This window comes from Harmonia axyridis, chromosome 7, assembly GCF_914767665.1.
Source record: "Harmonia axyridis chromosome 7, icHarAxyr1.1, whole genome shotgun sequence".
Lineage (NCBI taxonomy): Eukaryota > Metazoa > Arthropoda > Insecta > Coleoptera > Coccinellidae > Harmonia > Harmonia axyridis.
Window position 1 is genome coordinate 33,530,004 of NC_059507.1, and position 15,527 is coordinate 33,545,530.

The 15,527-nt window shown below is 35.1% G+C and overlaps 1 protein-coding gene across 1 annotated transcript in view; it reads right to left on the reverse strand.

Moving 5' to 3' along the window:
- Positions 1-12,612: 12,612 nt before the first annotated feature.
- Positions 12,613-15,527, reverse strand: part of LOC123685230 (cadherin-related tumor suppressor) — a 263,888-nt gene continuing 260,973 nt past the window's right edge. The window contains exon 9 of the mRNA XM_045624851.1: positions 12,613-15,408. Coding sequence (XP_045480807.1) covers positions 12,795-15,408 — 2,614 coding nt within the window. The 3' untranslated portion in view covers positions 12,613-12,794. The remainder of the gene's footprint in view (positions 15,409-15,527) is intronic.

Here is a 15,527-nt window from a genome sequence, read left to right on the forward strand (position 1 = left end):
TTGGCATGTGTGGTGTAGAAACGTGTCTAACCTTACGTCTATCAAAATGCGTTTGTGTTTTTATTGAGGTCAAATTATTATTTATTGACATGGACAAGGTGAATGTCCTTCAATAACATTCCATTTAACATTTTTTGAGTTAATACAAGATGTCTCGGAAAAAATGAGTTCATTACAGCACTATTTTTGGTACTATAATGAACCCATCACGATACTGAAATAGAAAATAGTATATTCTAAAACAAGTTGCATAATGGGCTCCTATTCCAACACGCATGTTGGAGTGTTGGAATTGCCTTCTGCAACGAATATTAGACGATATTTTCTCTATTTCGTTCAAGTGTTGTGAAATATTGTCGAAATTCAATGAAAAATTCCGATTATATATCCTAGTGACTTTTGTGTTTTATTTTGGCAGTTGGTGTGACTGTTACGAAAATTGACAGATTACGGAATTTGAATATGAATCTTAAGTTTCCAATTTTGAAATAATTTACAATTACGCATTGAATTCGTGAATTATGTCTGACGGAATCGATTGAACACAACCAGAATTAAGAGAATTTGCGAATAATATTGCACATCACTTCACTTCATCCAAATTATAAAAATCTGAAATCAGGTCAAGTCAAGCTCAAGTATGTAATTTTTCTTTTTTAAGAATCCCTACTATTGCAAAATATCTCACTAGTGGAAAACACCATCGCTATTTCATTAGAAGTCGAAATACTATGGAAACACCCTATCAGAGATTGAATATCACAAGGAAAATTTTCAATTATTAGGAGTTCTGTTCTATAACCATTTGCCAGGTACTTTGAAAAATATCAAAATTTTTCAAGAGGAGTTTTCGGGAATATTCAATCAAAAGAGTTTATTACAGTTCCGATGAATTCTTCTTATGAACGTCATGGATTTTTCTAGTCCACTGAATGTTATCATGGTGTTTATTTTATCTCTATTATGATATGTTTCTTTTATTCTGTTGTTATATACAACAATGGACTACTTTAGTGATGTTGATAATACTATATTTGACACGATAGAATTAAAATATAGAGCAAAACTGATAAATCAGTGAAAAAATTTTGAAAATCCATCAATAAATGACTGAGAAATAGATTATTTAAATTTACGTATTTTAGCGCGGAACGTCTTTGGTCTTCGACTCGTCTGTGACGTCATGCCACTTGCCTGTGATCGCTACACCATAAATTACGTTTAAATACTTAGCCGCGCCAAGGCTCTCGCGCCGTTTGTAGTTGTACAGTGTAGTTTTAACTCGAGTTTTGTTTTTATGTCACCATAATGGAAGAAGGCTTCGTGAAAGGACAAAGTTATTTTTACTCAATAACTTATTTCAAACCAACTTACACCTCAGTATTTTTATTATCAGAAATAGACAGCTAGTTCTGATAGGTACTTACATCAAAATGATCTTCACACACATATGAAGTAGTTTTAGGTCCAATTAAGTCAAGCCTCATTAATTTGCACCACTTCTTCCTTTGATTCATGTCATTTGGTACATGAAAAAACAATTTATTGGGGTTTTTGATTGTCGTGCTTGCACACATAGGCACAATACAATATTTGTAGGATTTTTTTTTATTTCAGCCATCGTGTAACGAACAAAACACTACACGAACGGCACAAGTGATTGTACACCAATGAATTCGTAAGCACTTTGCGAATACCAGTCGCCTCGTGTAAGTGGCGTGACGTAACACACTAGACTATGAAATTATTCTTCCAAGCGCAACTTTAAAGTCCCATAACTTTTTCATTCCTAGAGATATTTCAATGATTCTTCCACATTTTTGTTTCATTTTACTTAAATTTTCAGAATTAATCTTTAACAAAAAAATGAAAACTAGTCCATTGTTTTTTGAATTGCTTTTATTAGGAACTATTTTAATATATTAACATTTCAGTATTGCCTTCTGTTTGTAATACTTTGTTGAATAAATGAAATGAATTGAAAGAAGGTCCTTAATTCTATCGAAACATGGGTAAAAAACACTTATTTCCTTAATCATTAATGATCAACCCTTAAAAGCACCTGAAACAGAAGACTCTTCGCCTGCCATTCTGCCCTCAAACTCATTTTGACAACAGCATGTTGATATCTCGAAATCACAACAAAATAGAAATTTTTATTTCGAAAAAAAAAAAAAATTCGCAATGTCGGAGGTCTCATTTTGGAGATCCCCGACTGAAATAGCTTCGTATAAATCCCCCTTATCGATTGATCTAGATCATATCCAGAAACCCACATTCCTCCTTCTGCACCCCACCATCGAATGATAATCCAAAAAACCGAAATATGAATTATTCAAAACAATAGAATCGTACCACCGATGGAGCATAGTAATTTTCACACGTCGGACCCTAATTTATACGTTCTTCCTCTTATCGGACACCATCTATAAGAGAAAATCAGTGGCACCTCTGGTGCCACAGTGCGCGGGGACGGTCCCATCTGAATTATTTGCCTCCTGAGAGGATCCGCTGGTATAATTTCAATATATAAGGCTGACGCCCACAATTTTTTTTTACTACCGTAGTCCTATAATTATTTTAAAAGTCGATAACTAATAAACTATAGAGTTTTCAACACCTCCGAATAGGGAGGGATGAATTAATTCATATTGGATTTTTATGCGCATATAAAAAAATATTTGGATGAGAAAAAAATTGTTGTGAATGAAGTGGGGATGTTGTATAATTTAATAGCCTCAAAATACGGTTTAATCTTGATATAATAAACCATAATTGTTTCAATATTACCTAAGAAGGGAGTCTTTTATGGAAAGTTTATCAATAAAAGTCATAAAAGATGTCACATTGATTATATCATTACATATCAATACGACATATGGATGCGAGTAACATGTAACAACCTCGTAAATTGGACTATTGATGTTGATTACTTCCACAAGATCGTTTTCACTAATGAGGTCCATTTCCACCTCAATGGCTTCGTTAACATGCAAAACTGTCACATTTAGGGAGAATCATTGGGGTAATTTTCCTAGAATGAGAGCAGTTCTCTCTTACTAGTCCATATTCGTAGACAGGTTGCTGTCAAGAAATCTTGGAAAAGATTTCATTTCTACCCGAACTTATTTCCAATTGTATCTTACCTCCCAGATACTAGAACTGCCAGATTAAAGTCACGCAAACCTTTATGGATTACTACTTTCCTTCAATGTTATGAAAATGACAAGGAAATCAGGCGTTTGAAATGGAGTTTTTGTAGAGTTTTCAACTCAAAAAAAGTCTGATAGTTGATCCTTCAGAGAAAGTTTTAGGTTTCAATATTCCTAGGAAAATTTGGGGTATTTCAAATCGACTAAGGACTTGTCATGGTCTTTACAATGTTATACTCTTCAAATGACATTCTATTAAAAGCTTGTGAGTGTGATTGAGGAGAAACCATTGACCACTTGGAATACTTGTCCAATTTATGAATTTCATGGTGGTTTTCAAGCTATACATTCAGTTTCAGATTCTTTTTTAGAATGGGTCGCTAACTTCAAATCAATATAATAGAAACTAACATTTATTGCTCCTTTCTAGTTCTTTGCTTTTTTATTTTCAGATTTAATTATAAAGTTGTCAACTGTTGGTGAAGAGAAAAGATGGAAGTCAGCTTATTCTGTAAACAAATACACAAACCAAAAAGAAAGGTAGACCCCACATTCAGTACACATTATCAACGTCAACAATTGACTTGAAATCAAGTCAAGCTCAAGTCAAGTAGCTTGAAAATCAAGCCAAGCCGTGAATCCCTACCCACAACCTAGGTTTTCCAGCCAACCACTTCCTAAGTCTGGATTTAAAGACCTTGAAGTTATTTATGCTCTGTATCTATATATGCGGGTATACAAACACTAAATGCTGTGGAAGGTTTACGGAATTTCTCAATCCATGTCAATTCACGTCACCAAATGAACTTCTATAGAATTGAAACAATACGTCAATCTGCCTCTAATTTATAGGTATGTTGAAATTTGTTGTATACTAAAAAGTTTCTCCTGCAGATACTCAACCTTGTTCTCATGCCGAACTACTGTAAAAGAAGAAAACATGTCGAAGCGAATGCAGTGTTTGCATTACACAATATAATTTGGAGATTTTTATTATCAACCATAATGAACGCCCTCTTGCAGTTTTAGTTTCAAGCAGTTACATAATGATAGTTGTTATCATTCACTTTTCCCTGTACATCACCCAATTAAAACCCTAATTTACTCAAAGGGCGTATTCATATTCTCGTACAATTGCTATACGGCATGGAAAAATTCCATTTGGCAAACCGTAAACACAAATTTTAATTAAATATCGTATTATATGCTTCAATAAAAATTTTATACGTGGGATAATTATAATTCTTCACGAATTCGACTTTAAATAGCGGAGATCATTTGCTTCCAGACAGTGAGTTTAATAAAAGACAATTTAAGTCGACTTCTCATACAGCTTGTTCGAATGTTTACCGCTATTAATGAAATTCGCCATGTTCATCGAAATAAACCCTCCAAAAAATTGTATTATGGGGATTCTCCATCGAAGATTGAGTATTCCTTATGTATTATTTCAGATATATTATCTATTTTAAATATCAAAAATTGACAACATTGTGTCCTTTTCCTTAACGATAATATACTAACTGACAAAGAAACTGCAACATCCAGAAAGATCTGTTTAAATTCAAATTATTTTTTTTTTTGTTAAAACATAGATAGTATAGCAAGAAGTAAATGATTGAAAATCGGGACGGTTTTTTCATGTAAACAATTTTTGTTACTTAAATATTGTTTTTTGCAAGCTTTTTAAATTTTGCAACAAACCAGCTGTTCGAGGAGATCCAAAGTCGATGTAGTTGTTGTTAAAATGCCTAGAGCATGTGTACGCGGAATTTATCGCCAGCAGAGTGAATTTGAAAGAGGTCGAATTATAGGTACACAGGAGGCGGGGTTGTCATTTCGAGAAATAGCTAACCTTTCGAACAGAAATCCAACTAGTGTTATGAGATGTCAAGCGTGGTTTGATAATGCCCAAAATCGAAGAAGAGTAGGCACCGGACGTCGAAGGGGCAGAAATGAAGTTCAAGATCGACGTCTGAGGCTAATGGCCATTAGAGACCGATTTGCGACAACTCGATCTTTGGCTGATGAGTGTTTAGGAGAACAAGGCCATCCTATAACTGTCCGAACGCTTTACTGCCGGATAAGGTCTTTTGGACTGTAGCATTATCGACCCCATCTTGTGTTTCTTCTGACGGTTGAGCATCGCCGGCAACGATTACAGTGATCCAGAGAACGTCAACGTAGCTTGGGATAGTCTTCCTCAAGAAGAAATAGACTTATCTTATTGCATCAATGCCGAGACGTGTTCGGGAGTGTATAGATCTCCATGTACAAACAGATTATTAACAAATTCATTAAAGAAGTTGTAAACCCTTCGTTTTCTTCTCCAAATTTCAATCATTTACTCCTTGATGTACTATCTATGTTTGACCGAAATATTCAGTCCAAAATTATGATTAGTTTTCCATAAACATCTAATAGGGACATCGTGGTGAATCACCCTGTATATTATCCGAAAGTCAAACATCTTCGGAGGACGTCTCACGTCTGTGTGGATAAAAGCTCCACTTCAAATTAAATTTTCAGAAAAAATTTTAAAAAATCAGTTTGGTTTTCGTCCATGATAAACAATATAATATAAAAACTTGTCAGGAATGTGGACAATGCTTTATTTTTCTCAAAGTTTACTTTTGCCAACGTTTCGGAGTCGATTTCCTCCTTCTTCAGGGCTAAAAAACAAAAGGACATTCAACAAACAATAACAAGGGCAGCTTCTGAAACTAACCCCAAGAATTTCAAGCTTTCGAGAAAACAGCAGTAAAGTAAACTTGTGAGAAAAATAAAGCTTTATCCACATTCCTGACAAGTTTTTATATTATATTGAAAGAAATATTGCATCGTAAGAACAATTTCATTTATTCGGATATTCGGTGCACAAACACTATAAGTAGTAGGCATTGATTGCTGTTTATGTTTTCAATTAAAGTTCGAGGTTAAATGTTGAAATGTGATGAGCCGCTAAAGATCCTGGCACACGGATGGGCGAGACAACGATTTAACGCTAATCGTTTCTCTTCTCTCCAATATGGCGGTTTTTTTCAATTAATGAAAGCGTCTTGAAAAATGTGGTTCAAGCTCGATTTTAATTTGTACTTGCGCTCCTGTGGAGATATATGAACCTGATATTATTCACATTAATGACGTTATAATTTCGACCACTTTCTTTAATTACCCCTTTTTTAATGGTCGTCACACCTACCAATTCAGCCATTTTACTAAAACACATACATTAATTCGAATGAAAAGCAAAGTATTCGAATTCCAACAGAAGGATGGGAAATATTTGGTGTGTCATAGGAGGACGTCCTTCTATAAAGCATTTATTACCATTTTAGGCTGGTGTCATTTATTTTAATTTACAGGACCTTTCAAATTATTGAATTCTTATCACAGTATAAAGTAATTGCAAAAGAGATGTATAACAATAAATATTTTCACAGTTACCTGTTGAACCTTAAATTTTATTTTATTATTTCAATTTTTATGAATTCTGCAGATTTCAAATCAATACTGACTTTAGGTCAACAAATTATCATAAATGTTTCAATCAAATTACGATTATAATATGAACATTATTTGGGCCCTGACCTCACTTTCAAACTGAAATCTTCTTATTTTACCGACATCTCTGAATGAATTCCAATGAAGTCAAGAACACTGGTTGGATTTTCATTTTTCAGTGCAAGTTCTTCGGAATATTCTGAAATAATCATTCAAATAGTTCTGAACCCTTCACTCAATTCATTTTGTTAACAATGGGATTTCTAAATATTCCCGGAAAAAAAGTTCGAATAATGTTAGGAACCATGCAGCCGTCTTATTAATTCCAATTTTGTCTTCAATTTCGAAATTTCCACTCACAAAGTAAAGTCAATGTCAGACCATTCAGAATCACACCTAAAAAAATCGAGTTGAGATAAATCCCATGACCTTGCAGGCCAGAGTATAAAGTAGGGATCATCGAGCCAAGTAGTTTGACATTTTAACCTACTTTTTGACTCGTGCTTCAAGCTCGTGCAAAATTACCTACTTGAGCTTGACTTAACTTGATTTTAAATATTTATTGCTTGACTTGATATCAAGCTACTTGATATTACTTGCAATCTCGTGCGCGCTTAGACTAAATAAGGGGATACCTCGAGCACCGAGATACTGTAACATTCGCCTGTGTGACTAAATTAGTAGTTTTCTTACATTTCAATGATATCTATTGGTAGATTTTGGTAGTTTCAGAAATCTAAAAGCTGGAGTCACATTGAAAATATAGGTTCGAAAAACCATTGAAACTAATTAATGTTAGGGGGCGGCAAATATTGGAGGGTGGCATTTTCACTTTTTCCAAGAAATCGGAATTCCTAGAAAAATGAATTGGGAATATGGCAATACAGTGATTTAATTAATGCATCTATTTCAAAAAAGTTGATATTTTCGGTTCTTTTATACAATAAGTTTATTCAATGAAAGTAGTTTACAAGGTGTCTTCTCATTTCATCATTTTTTTATTGATGTGACATCAAGTAGCTTGATATGATTCAAGTACTTGGCTTGACTTGAGATTGAAAAACTACTACTTGACGTGAGATTGACTTGAAATCAATTCAAGCTCAACCCAAAATATTAAAAATTGTTTGAACAGACGGAATATCTGCGCTCCCAGCTTTCAACAATCATTTAGTAATATTCATTTTTTGTTTAAACGAACACATTTATTTTTAGAATGACGATTCTTACATAGAAGTCTCCCACGAAAGCCTGAAGAGAAATTAAACTACATTATGAACGAGTATGTTACAGATACCAGAGATAAATATTTGTAGAGGTAGGGCTATTGCTTCTAATTGAACTTTAATTTTTTGTGGAAGGGGTGATTAAGAAAAATGTCGCTCTTCGTTTTATGCATTCTCTATGCATTATTTTTATACACATGGAAATTACATCGTGAGGTACTTAACTATATTAAGATCGAATCAAAATTAATTTCGTAGGAATTTAACCTCGTTCGAAAAGGCTATACTCATTGAGTACTCGCAAACGTAAACTTGCCAGAGTGTCAATAGTTCTTGTTTTACTAGATTACTGATTATTTGCAAAGAGAAGAGACTGAAAAGAGGATTTCAGCATTTTTGGATGTGCGGTGTATGTTACGCATTCAAAAATCTGTACCTATATCTTGGCAGTTAATAGAGTTCCAAGACCGAAAGCACCTATTGGCTGATAATATTTCTCTATCAAACACTACATGACAATTTAATGTTGTTCAATGCAGTTGGCAACTTCTATGGTTGTGCACTTATACGGAATGTTGATTTAGTGAGCCACTTCAAGTGAAGCCATATTCACCCTATACCATTACTACCTGATGACGAACGTAACCTAATAGCTTCCCAACATTCGAAAATCCGAATCCAATAACCAAACATGCTTGGACATAGTTTCCCCGCTGTTCTTAATTTTCTAAAAATCCCTCATTATTCAGCTACTTCATAATCTTTTATAATGACTTAAGAGCATAGAATTAACCTCTTGCTGGCTAGAAGATGGACAGTTAAGACCGTTTGAGATGAGTTTAATTGCACGGGCCTCGGCTCGAAAAAGATGGAAATGCTGTTTTCGGGATTTATTATTATCACAGAATATACACTGGGGGTAATTACATGGGGCGCCTTACTAAGCGAAATTGCGTTATGTTAGAGGTTCTGGATCGGTGAATCGAAGAAAAAAACCCATGAAAATTGAGAGTTGTTGAAATCTATGTTTGATAGATGGGGAACTTTGTTCTTGCTTGTTTAACTCACAGCACGTGACCACCACGCTTTAGATCAGGTTTAGGAAGATGGATCTGTTTCATTAAATTTGAATCTATAATATTCTTGTGTCTTAGGTTGAATTATTGCTTAGGGTTCTCGAGTAGCGAAATTATTCATTAACTCCAGACTACTTTTGGTGGGTTTTGAAATGTAAATATCTGGTAACAGCTTGGTTCTGTGTGTTTTGTTACCTGTCTTGTTAATTTATGGATTTTTACATTGCAAATTTCAGAGAGGGATTTACTTCCACCTATAACACTACCATTTGGGTTTGGGTAGTTGAAATTTCCTATAGGTTAGCTGATAAATATTTTCCAGAAGTTTCGCGACATTTTGCAGCGTTGTATCAGCATTAGAATTTTATTTGACAGATTCTTAATACCTACTCTTGATAATCTTTGCTATATTGTAGCCAAATTTCATACGAAAGTACCAATGAATTAATAATTGTCATTGTTTCCGAGGAATCCTCTAGAGTCTAGACTCTAGATGAATGTTTTTCTAAAATAAACCTTTGGAATTGTTCTCCGAAATTTTCACAGTTTAGGTTTTGGAATGTGTAGAATCCAAAAATTGAAAACTGATAAATTACATTATCATGAAACTGAAACTATTCGTTGCTACTATTAAACTGAACTGTTTTTTTTTCATTGCACAACCTAGCACATTTAGTTTCGATTTAGGTAACGAATTGTTCAATTTGTTATAATAACTGAATTTTTCGGCATTGGTTCAGAAAACAATATACCATTCTGAAATTTTCATCGTTTTCAGTTCATTATTATGTTCTCTGGAATCGTTTGGAGATAACGAATTCTTAAATGTCACTGAAATAACAAATGTTTCAATGTGATTGGAAGTTTCGGTGTAGATGGACTGCCAGATTTTTTATTACAACATTAAAGAAGCTTCAATTTATCGATTAATTTTAAACATTGATCATTTTAGATTTTAATACTTACCAAAAATTTATATCCGGGTGTTTCTAAACAAATGTGAAAGTTTTCAGAAGATGAATCCTTGACGAAAATTAAAGGAGGTATTTAATGTAAAAAAAATTTCAGGCCTTTCCTTGGAGGGTTAGACTGTTCTGAAAATGAAGAACAAACAATTTTTTTTTCTAGAAATTGCAAGAGAGTTGAAGCGATTGCATTTTGTGATCGTGTTCTACTGAAAAGAAAATAAAATATAGGAGCTACTCACTATTTTCGGGCTCTTTCTCCAAAAATGAAAATGACCGAATGCAGTTTTTCAAAGAAAACACGCTGGAATGCGAAATTATCCGGTCATTTTGATGCACGAGTGTAATTCGGGGGAATATTTCCCGAATAAACTGTTAACTTGTCAAAGTGACATAGATTCCATAGATTCGAACTGTGTAAGATTCATAGAAACTACGCATCTATGAACAGAACAATTATCGCAGTGCAGTTTCGCTTCCTACAATGCAATTATCGCTGTAATTTTCGATAATTGTTCTCCATATACATAGAATTTTTGAAAGGAGGGAAATATTCGCTGTAATTTTCGATGATTGTTCTCCATATACATAGAATTTTTGACTGGAGGGAAATATTCACCAGAATAGAGCATAATGCCAAACTTACTGTGTTACAATGTCAGAATAAGACAAAACGATGAACAGTGAAATCATCAACGAAATTGATAATATCAATCAACTTTTTTATGAAATTGGCAAGTAATCGAATTTAATTTTTATGAGAAACAATTTTTCACCAATTAGAGACGGAATTAATAACAAAAAGTATTCTTAAAGATTCATATTGTAACTAATGAATCACGAGCTGACGGGTTAGTTCAATAATTACAGATGTGAAAAATTGAAATTCAATACTAACCAATAAATCACAATGATCGATTTCTTATCAGATTTCAGATAAGAAGTGTAGCAAATTCAACGGAAATTATTGCACCTACTTAATTACCTCTAAATAATCCATGAAATAAATACGCAGAGTTCCAGCGGCTTTTCCTCTTTAAAACACCTCTGGCCTCCTTGTCCGACTTATCGGCAGTTAGGAAATCTCAACTCGAAATCTCTCTGCGAAGATCAAGATCGGTCGAGTAAAGTTCCCACAAAGAAATGATGGCGGTAGAATTCGTCAAATTATACAATAAGATATGATTGCAGCTCTGCAGGTATTAATGGTGGTATCATTAAGGTAATTATTTCAGAATGATAGAGAGAGAAAGGTTATAGGAAATTAATATTGCAAGGCACACCCTCAGGTATGAAACAATATTCGGCGAAAACCCCTAGACTTCAACATTTCTGTTGAAGGAATGAAATTTTGCGGTAAAACCTCTAATGAATAGGTATTTCAATTAAACTGTTGCTTATAATAAAGTTAGTCGCTTCTCCACTTTTTAATGAAATCCAACCGTTCCGATCCTCAGATTTGTTGCATTAAGCTATCGAGAATTTATTTTATCCCTTCAAGTTTTTCATCAAATAGAAAAATCTTCCTTCTAGATCTATTTTTTCAGTACATTTCGATTGCTAACGATAATAATCAAGTTCATATCAATTAGCAAAAATTAGTATTCTGTAAATTTTGTGGTTCTCTGCATCTATGAGTGAGTTACCAAAGTAAATTGATATTGCCAACTTTAATATAGAAAACTGCTCGTAGCTATTAACGTCATCTGTGATGCAACGTTCAAACTAAGTTTTACCCTCAACATGTGCTGCCATCTGTGTTTCAGGTTCCGATCGAATGAAATAGTAGTAGATATCTACGCCTTAGTCTAGCAAGTTCCTGAAATCGATTATAGATGGCACGCATGGCAATAGAACAGTTTCCTGCTATTCAAAAGTTTTTCACGTTGTCAAATTAACGTAAGACGATAAGAACAGTGTTCAAAAAGAAGATAACTCCTGTATAATTTTCATTTGAGAACTTTGGGTTAAATCTCTTGCGCCACACTGGAGAAAATATTCTTCTGCATATTTCATTGTTTCTAGTGAATACTAGATGTCGCTAATAACAAGCAATTAATTTTCTTCACATCATTGGGATCTGTAATTACGGTAGTTGTCTTTGGGAAAAATATATAATACTTTTTTTTTTCTTTTCAATTCAAACCTGAAGAAAATGACAACTCTATACATGGTATAGGTAATTATATCTCGTTAAGGGTAAAGTAAATCAACTTTCAGATGTTAACGTGTAAATCAGTTCAATACATTTATTTATTTTCGATTATTTACTCTGCAAGTCATTGAAATATAGTTTAGAATTTTCATATCCAACGTAGAAAACTATTTAACGACAGGTGAATATGAAAATATTTGATGTAATATTATGATATATGGCGCCATAAACTTTGTATATCTCTTATTTAATCGCTAAAATATCCAATACTTATAGTAGGGCGAGTAACAAACTATCTTCTCTTTGAATGAGGACACAATTCTTTTTCGTCTCTGATATGATTTAGTATTCAAATTCTGAACGACATTTGAAATGAATGTATAATATTTCATAATATTTGATGTTTCAACAATATCAACTTTTGGATTTCCAAAGCACAAATCATAGTTAGATAATTTATATATTGTAAACTGATTGAAATGAATAATAATTCTTATTTCACCAAGACACCAAGAAAAAAAACTTGAATTTGAAAGTTAGTTTTTATTCAATTAATTAAAATTCAATTACAAAGTCTATTAAATACTAAATATATACAATTTAAAAAAGTCACAGCAGTTTTTACAACAAAAATTACACATAATATGGCAAGAAATTACAAAACACCTTGATACAAGGCTTCGAAAATTTGTTTCCAGTCTATTGCAAAATATTTACTATACATATTCTTCAGAGGGCTTTGGAGCGTTCGCTAATCGTAAAGATGAAGGTACACGTCCATTCACAGATTCCGGCATTTCAGCGATATCTTTGAATACCCCAGCTAAACTGTCGAAATTAGGACCCCAGTTTAAAAAATAGTCCCACCCAAGGGTGGCCGTAGATGGTGACCCTGTGGAAGGCCTGTACATCTGACCATTTCCCATCTCATCGTCTGAGGGCACAAGGGTACTCATCGAGCCTCTGTAGGAGGAATCGAAACCATCATAGGAGGGAGGTAGTGCATTGTTTTTGTTACTACTAGAACTAGAATTATTACGTCTAGGTTCAGGCTCACTAGGCTTATATTTGTCACCTGTAATACTGCTATTATCATATTCTATCTCTGAACAGGTGAAACTGTCGTTACCACTCTCGTCAGTGGTGGTCGAACTATGGTGTGTTTCTGGTACAGGGGAACGCCTCAGATGATTCAAATGAGCGTTTACATTGACTCTAGGAGCTTCGCTGGAGCTGGAAACTGCATCCAAAGTCGAGACTAGGCTTGAGTTGCGCGGTCTACTATTCAGTCTTTCTAACTCTTCCGAAGTTAGCGTCATACCCGAAGAAGGGTTCGACACTGGTGGTGGCACTTGGTTTTTTCGACTTCCCGAACTTTGTCCGCTCAACTGGGACATCACAGGACTGTTCAAACTACGTTCACTATTACTATTGAGAGCGTCTTTACCTACCCCACCCGAACTCGAGGTAGTCGCTAATAAGGCACTTTGAAGAGGTTTACCACTGATATCGTGTAATGTCAATATTCTCGGATGCTGAGCCGCACTCATTTCACTACTGGGGCTAAGTCTGGCGAGGGGAGTGGTTTGGTGGGGCCTCGATGATGGGCTGGTTACTGGTGGAGCCCTTGGAGGAAAGCCACCGGGATGGTGGGGAGAGTGTCGATGTTGTGCTTGTCCTTGAGCTGAGGAATGCTTGTGGTGGTAGCCACCGATTCCGGGGGGTGTCGCCTTGTACTTTCTAACACCAGCAGCTTCCCTGTATCCTTTATAATGGTATACAATGTCTATATCAGATGGTGCAATAGAACTAGCATTTTCTAAATCATAATGTTCAGGCATTTCTGAGTTCAAATCATTGGAGTGATCATGATTGTGGTTAGATGTAGGTGGCAGTGGTGGATGATGTTCATCTCTCATTGGTGGACTTTTACTGACAACCTCTCGTTCTATAATATCCGGTCTTTGAGGTCTAGGCAGTTCTCCAGCGTTCAATTCTCTCTCTTTATACTTCTTTGACAGCAACTCAGGGCCTGCTAGAGGATGTCCACCAATTCCCCGAATAACGTCACTAGTTTCGTTATGGTAACCCATGGAATTATCATTAGAATGCATATTTCTGCCAAGGATACTATCACCAATTGAGTTCAAACTGATACCCATGGAAGCACTATTGCCATTTTGCTTGCTATGAATACCAGAAGGACTGCCTGGACTTCCATTCTTTTCTTTATGCTGCTTCCTCAATCTGAATACTACAAATGACACCAATATGGCAATAAGTAAAACTACGAAGAAAACTATCACCAATGTGATTCCAATACTTAATGGATTTGTTTGTTTGGCAGTTCCAACTCCGATAAGTCCTTTGCAATCGTGTGTTACTTTACCAATCATTCTTATTTCTTGGAAAATACTTCCCGGTGTAGTGAAAGATTGGACTTCGTTGTTGATGGAGAAATTGGCGAAACAACCTTCGAGAGAATTCGGTGGTGTGTCTTTCACATAATACATGTTTCTTCTTACTCCTCCCAGAGAAATATAGGTTATATATGGATCGAGAAAATCGTGAACTCCAGCTGAATCTAATTCTTCAGCAATTCTTGAACCATCGAGAAACAGTTCTAGTACTCTACCTTGAGAACGGAGGGTCAGATTGTGCCAAACGCCATCATTGACTTTCTGATGAGATGCAGTCATGTTTACTGTGCTGGAAAGTTTACTCATGTAGGTGATCTGGCCATCTATTATTTCCAAGGAAGTGAAGTATTTATTGCTTGTCACATAGAAAAGAACACCGTTCAACTCTACAGTTCTGAACATGAAACTTATCGCTTTGGAAATATGGTTACTCGTGGTAGAAGTTAGAGTCGAAGACAGAGACCGTGCTCTTCTTTGATGGGAGTCAGTCCAAATAGTAGAGCCCTTGTAGAAGGTTTCCAAAAGCTGCATACGTTTATGCACTTCAGAAGGCACAAACTCAACATATCCTCCGCCAGTCACAGTTATTGGAAGGAGAGCTGCTCCACAATTTGGTGCTATGAGTCCCCCATCACACTTGCAGCTTATGGTATTCCATCTGTCCAAGCATGTTCCGTGTCCATAGCAATGATTTTCTGATATCTTGGTGCAGGATCCCTTTCTGGCGCAGTTGTTCTTCACGTTTTCAGAATGGATTGGGTTGCTGAGGTTCAAAAGACGTCCGTTCACTGATATGCTATGGACACAACCGACGAAATCATCAGAGTGCACTTGGCCTGGTCTTTCTAAGATTGGATCTGCTTTATCCAGGCCTCCTACCAGTAGAGGGTTGTTGTTGAAGTTCAGGGTCCTGAGAATTCAAATAAATGAAGTGTTAAATTGGTGAAGATATTTCAGGGATGAAGATACATAAATATGTATAGATGGCAAAAATACATATTACTTCCGAAATTTTGAATAGATTGAACA